This window comes from Stegastes partitus, unplaced genomic scaffold, assembly GCF_000690725.1.
Source record: "Stegastes partitus isolate 25-593 unplaced genomic scaffold, Stegastes_partitus-1.0.2 Scaffold421, whole genome shotgun sequence".
In the NCBI taxonomy this organism is placed as follows: domain Eukaryota; kingdom Metazoa; phylum Chordata; class Actinopteri; family Pomacentridae; genus Stegastes; species Stegastes partitus.
The window spans coordinates 360,925-366,916 of NW_007578152.1; the positions used below are offsets into that span (position 1 = coordinate 360,925).

The following is a 5,992-nucleotide window of genomic DNA, read 5'->3' on the forward strand; positions in this document are numbered from 1 at the left end:
CAAATATCTACTTTTGAGTTAAAAACACCTACTTTTAGGTATAGCTGGCTTATCCTAAAACACAACACCTCTAAATGCTGTCATAACAGGACTAAATATAAGGATTTCCAGCTAAGTGTAAAAAGGCATTATATCTCAAATTGCTTAAATTAATCCTTGTAATCTTGTTTCAAGTACAAGACAGTCTTAAATCTAGAGAAGTGCCGCATAATACAACTCAAAATAAGTTGAATATATCTCAAATAGAGAAGTTGAGATGAAAGTTATTAAAGCAAAAATCTAGTTTTGAGTGAAAAAATACTATTTTTTTTAGCATTTGTGGCTTATTCCAAGACACCAAGCTTGAAAATACTGGTAAAATATAGCTTAAAATAAGTTTTACCTGCTAATTTCAAGATCTCAATATTCTAAATATCACGTCTTATTTTAAGAAATCTTACCAAGCTAATTTTCACTTGATCTATTGGCAGATTTTTTCACTTATTTCAAGGTAAAAGTACCTTGAAGTAAGTTTTTTTTTCTTGTTTTGAGAAGGGCATTTTTTCCAGTGTGGATTGATTTAAAATTCAAAAACTGTAGAAAAAACTCTGAGACGCAGCAAATCTCTGTAAAACTGTGATATTTTTAGCTCATTTAAATACAGAAAAACCATGTAATTTTCACACTCACATTGTAAACGAGTAAATTACTGTTTATAAAAAGATATATACACGAGTACATCTGATATTTTATAGATTCTCACATGTGTGGACGTTCAGATTGTGGATAATGTACATAATATTGCACGGGGTTGTTTTGTATGTAGAAAAAAAAGCAAAAACTCACATCTCTGCTTCATCATTATTCACAGCAATAAACTTAAACCTGAACCTGAACCTGAACCTGAACCTGAACCCAGCTGTGTGTCCCTTAAAAGCAACAACTCCAAGAATATAATCATCGAGTTTAAAGATGGACAGTCTTCTGCTGCAGAGACGTAAGCTGCATCTACATGTGTCTCACCCTATTTTCTAGCATTAGATTAGATCTACAGTGTTGAACAGTTTACCAGCACATAAAGTCATCTGATTACAGCCACGATCTGTTTGTGGAGCTTTAGCTTGTGTTGCGCTGTGAGCTAACTGTTCTTGTTTTGTCCACAGACTCGATGAGGAGAGCTCAGAGGTTCCCAGTGTTCAGCCTGACCAGCAGCATCACCTGAACTCCATCTTTATGGTGTGTACATGTACAACAACCGCTTTTCAATCTGTTCTGTTCAGTCGTCTCATTCATGTGTTTCTTCGTTCCAGCTGCTGGAGAACGACATCGGAACTTTTGTGAAGGACGAGCTGAAGAAGATGCAGAAGGTTCTGAGTCCGGATTACCCACAAAGCTCGGAGAGCCAGAGGGAGGATGAGGAGGGTGAAGATGAAGAGCAGAGGATCAGCAGAGAGGCATTTCTGACAATCACCCTGCACTTCCTGAGGAGGAGGAAGCAGGAGAACGTGGCCGACTTTCTGCAGAGCAGTAAGATGATTTCTGTAAAGATTCAGGGCGGGGAAATAAAATGATCTCAGTAATTACCTCATCTGCACAATTACACCACCAGAGGCTACTGCAACCCGATTATGTTGCTGATAGTTGGGCTAATTAAAGGAAAAATACGCACACATTGTTGGGAGAAGTAAAAACAAGTGACTGTGAGAAGAGTTAGACTTCTCCAGAACATAATGAAATAGATGCAAGTAGCAGACATACAATGTCAATGACTGGAAATATTGGATAAACAGCTGAGTTCTGCAGTGGCCTGTGCAGACAGAGCTGAGACATGTTTTTCCTGTTAATCATTAACATCCCTAGCTGAAAGTCCAACATGCATATATGATGAAGACATTCAAGCCATTTAGAGACTATTTATACAGCGACTTTTACAGAAGTGGATTAAAAGCCTATTCTAATAGGGTAACGGAGTTGTAGGCCCGAACACCTTGTGTTTTTAGTGTGTCATTCCACACCTGTGTGGAGAGGAGCCATCTTGGTTCGAACCTTCTTGAACCTAGTATGATGGGTTTGTCATGAGGGGACTAGGCTTGGCGTAGATTGACAGAAGAAACCTAGACTTGACGTCCAAATTTCAAGGCAGAAGTCTGAGGTAGGCATTGATCAGCTGTGGAAGAGTTCTGGGCTTGGCATTGATTGAGCCAGGAAAGGCCTGGGTTTAGCTTGAAACAAAAATGGAAGAGTCCTGGGCTTGCCATCGAGTGAGAGTGGAAGAAGCTTGAGTTTGGTGTCTTACGTGCATGGAAGGGCTTAGTGTCCTAAGTCCATGGAAGAAACCTGGGCTTGGCATCAAAAGTCCATGGAAGAAGCCTCGGCTTGTGTAAGTCAACCATGGAAGAGGTGTGAGGTTGCGTCAGTTGGCTGTTGATGAGGCCTGTTTGTGGCATAGATCAACCATGAAAAAAGCCTGGACTTAATGTCAAAAGTCAGCGAAAGAAGCCTGGGTTTGGCCTCACTCACCTGTGGAAGAGCCCCGGACTCATTGTCAGTGGACTGTGGAAGAGACCTGGGCTTGGCATTGCCAGATCCTGGAATTGATGTCAAAAAAACGTTTAAGAAGCCTTGGCTTGGCGTTGACCAACACTGGACGAGGTCTGGGTTTGGCACCGTAAGTCAGTAGAAGAAGCCTCAGGTCAACGTTCAGTTGATTAGTTTTGGTAAGAGGCCTGGATCTGGTGCTGGTCAGCTGTCAAAGAGACCTGGGTTTGGCGTTGTAAGTCTGTGGAAGAGGCCTGGGTTTGGCATTGATCAGTCATGGTAAGAGGCCTGGGATTGTTGTCCATCGACCGTGGAAGAGGTGTGGGTTTGCCGTTGAAAGTCCTTGAAAGAGGCCTGGCTTTGGCATTGGTCAACTGTGGAATATGCCTGAGCTTGGCATTGAAAGTCCATGGAAGAAGAATGGGCCTGGTGTGGGCTGGCCGGTTCAAGAACAAACCTGGGAACAAGATAGGATTCAGCCAGCCCAGAAACAGACTTGGATACAGGTAGAGTGTCAGTTAAGTCAGGACCATACTCAAGATCAGGCAGTGCAGTGACCAGCCTAGAAACAGATATGGTCCACTAAACTTCTCCATACTTGTTCAGTCTATACTGGAGGAGCCATGTCTGCTTTAGGCTGTGGAGTACGAGATCGTCTAAGTAAATCTTTAACAAACCTTCCACACAATGCATCTGATTACTATGTCCGTTCTTATTTTTACATTAACCACCATTCTCTTGTTCATGATCAATAAACAGTTGTGTACATCTCATGGGTGTGGTCTTATAGTTATGAAATTAAACTTTATTGTTTTTTTTAAGAAAGTTGAATTGTTATATTTGATAAAACTATTTCATCTTGTCTTCATTTAGGAACTCGTGCTGGCAATTGTCAACGTGAACTTAAATCTACTCTGAAGAAAAAGTTCCAGCATGTGTTTGAAGGCATCGCTAAAGCAGGAAACCCAACCCTCCTCAGTGAGATCTACACAGAGCTGCACATCACAGAGGGAGGGACTGCAGAGGTCAACGAAGAACATGAGGTCAGACAGATTGAAGCAGCATCCAGGAAACCAAACAGAGCAGAAACAACCATCAAACCAGAAGACATCTTTAAAGGTGCAGCAGGAAAAGATCGACCAATCAGAAGCGTGATGACAAAGGGAGTGGCTGGCATCGGGAAAACAGTGTTAACACAGAAGTTCACTCTGGACTGGGCTGAAGACAGAACCAACCAGGACATCCACTTCATGTTTCCATTCACTTTCAGAGAGCTGAATGTGCTGAAAGAGAGAAAGTTCAGTTTGGTGGAACTTGTTCATCACTTCTTCAGTGAAACCAAAGCAGCAGGAATCTGCAGGTTTGAAGACTTCCAGGTTGTGTTCATCTTTGACGGTCTGGATGAGTGTCGCCTTCCTCTGGACTTCCACAACAATGAGATCCTGACTGATGTGACAGAGTCCACCTCAGTAGATGTGCTGCTGACAAACCTGATGAGGGGGAAGCTGCTTCCCTCTGCTCGCCTCTGGATAACCACACGACCTGCAGCAGCCAATCAGATCCCTTCTAGATTTGTTGACATGATGACGGAGGTCAGGGGGTTCACCGATCCACAGAAGGAAGAGTACTTTGGGAAAAGATTCAGAGACGAGCAGCAGGCCAGCAACATCATCTCCCACATCGAGACTTCCCGAAGCCTCCACATCATGTGCCACATCCCAGTGTTCTGCTGGATCACTGCTACAGTTCTGGAAGACATGTTGAAAACCGTAGAGGGAGGAGAGCTGCCCAGCACCCTGACTGAGATGTACATCCACTTTCTGGTGGTTCAGACCAAACTGAAGAAGGTCAAGTATGATGGAGGAGCTGAGACAGATCCACACTGGAGTCCAGAGAGCAGGAAAATAATTGTGTCTCTGGGAAAACTGGCTTTTGAGCAGCTGCAGAAAGGAAACCTGATCTTCTACGAGTCCGACCTGACAGAGTGTGGCATCGATGTGAGAGCAGCCTCAACATACTCAGGAGTGTTCACACAGATCTTTAAAGAAGAGAGAGGACTGTACCAGGACAAGGTGTTCTGCTTCATCCATCTAAGCGTTCAGGAGTTTCTGGCTGCTTTTCATGTCCATCTGACCTTCATCAACTCTGGTGTTGATCTGCTGGAAGAAGAACAAACACTACTCTGGAAGTCTGAAACAAGAGAAGACGAATCTGCAGAGACAGACATCTACAGGAGTGCTGTGGACAAGGCCTTGCAAAGTCCAGATGGACATCTGGACTTGTTCCTCCGCTTCCTTGTGGGTCTTTCACTGCAGACCAATCAGAAGCTATTACGAGGCCTGCTGAGAGAGACGGCAAATACTTCAGAAACCAATCAGGAAACAGTTAAATATATCAAGAAGAAGCTCAATCAGAATCTGTCTGCAGAAAGAAGCATCAATCTGTTCCACTGTCTGAATGAGCTGAATGATCGTTCTCTAGTAGAGGAGATCCAACAGTCCCTGAAATCAGGAAATCTTTCCCCAGATAAACTGTCTCCTGGTCAGTGGTCGGCTCTGGCCTTCATCTTACTGTCATCAGAAGAAAATCTGGATGTATTCGACCTGAAGAAATACTCTGCTTCAGAGGAGGCTCTTCTGAGGCTGCTGCCGGTGGTCAAAACCTCAAAGAAAGCCCTGTGAGTACACACCTATGTGGATTTATTTATTGTTATACTGTGTGGTAATATTACTATCTTTTGAAAGAGAAGAGAAAAATGAAGGACTCTCCAATTAATAAATATTCTTTTGTTTTTTTCTTCAGGCTGGGTTTGTGTAACCTCTCAGAGAGAAGCTGTGAAGCTCTGTCCTCAGTTCTCAGCTCTCAGTCCTCCAGTCTGACAGAACTGGACCTGAGCAACAACAACCTNTTAGAAATATTTTACTGTGTTTTTTCTTTTAAAATTACTCACGTCAGGAATTCAGTTATCAAAATAGTTGGAGGTTAATAGTTGACAGCTGATCGATTAATTGGCTCATTGCTACAGTTCTAGTGTTCACAGTTTGTTGCTGATCGCTGCTAATTTTTCCAGCAGTTTATGTGGCTGAAGACAACAAGGTGACTTTTCTTCTCTGTCTAACAGGGATACCGGCCTCTGGTAAACCTGGACCAGAACTTGGACATGAACCTGGACCCAGCTGTGTGTCCTTTAAGAGCCACCAGTCAATGGGTGGCATCATTGATTTTACAGGACGACAATGAATGTGCCGCCCGTTACCCGCTGTGATTGGACCCAGACAGCAGGAGACTTCTTAGAGGGTTTGATTTTAATATGAAAGTGAATACAATATATGTTTAACGTACAATGCGTCCGAATACTGTTTGTCAGCAGTGTTGGTGCTTTTCTTCCTCCTGTGTCATGGTTTGTGAGACATAATTAAGTTTCACGCACTTCTGTCGTTGCCACTGATCCAGATAAAAGCAGCTGTTGATGCAT

At 43.1% G+C, this 5,992-nt stretch overlaps 1 protein-coding gene across 2 annotated transcripts in view; it reads left to right on the top strand.

Annotated features, from left to right (window-relative positions):
* LOC103360213 (NACHT, LRR and PYD domains-containing protein 3-like) overlaps positions 1 to 5,992 on the top strand; it is a 61,156-nt gene that overhangs the window by 7,705 nt on the left and 47,459 nt on the right. The window contains exons 4-8 of one of the 2 annotated variants that reach the window (XM_008285897.1): positions 851 to 976; positions 1,143 to 1,215; positions 1,290 to 1,506; positions 3,391 to 5,194; positions 5,320 to 5,422. In XM_008285897.1, coding sequence (XP_008284119.1) covers positions 851 to 976; positions 1,143 to 1,215; positions 1,290 to 1,506; positions 3,391 to 5,194; positions 5,320 to 5,422 — 2,323 coding nt within the window. The remainder of the gene's footprint in view (positions 1 to 850; positions 977 to 1,142; positions 1,216 to 1,289; positions 1,507 to 3,390; positions 5,195 to 5,319; positions 5,423 to 5,992) is intronic. The other variant, XM_008285896.1, reaches the window with a different exon arrangement.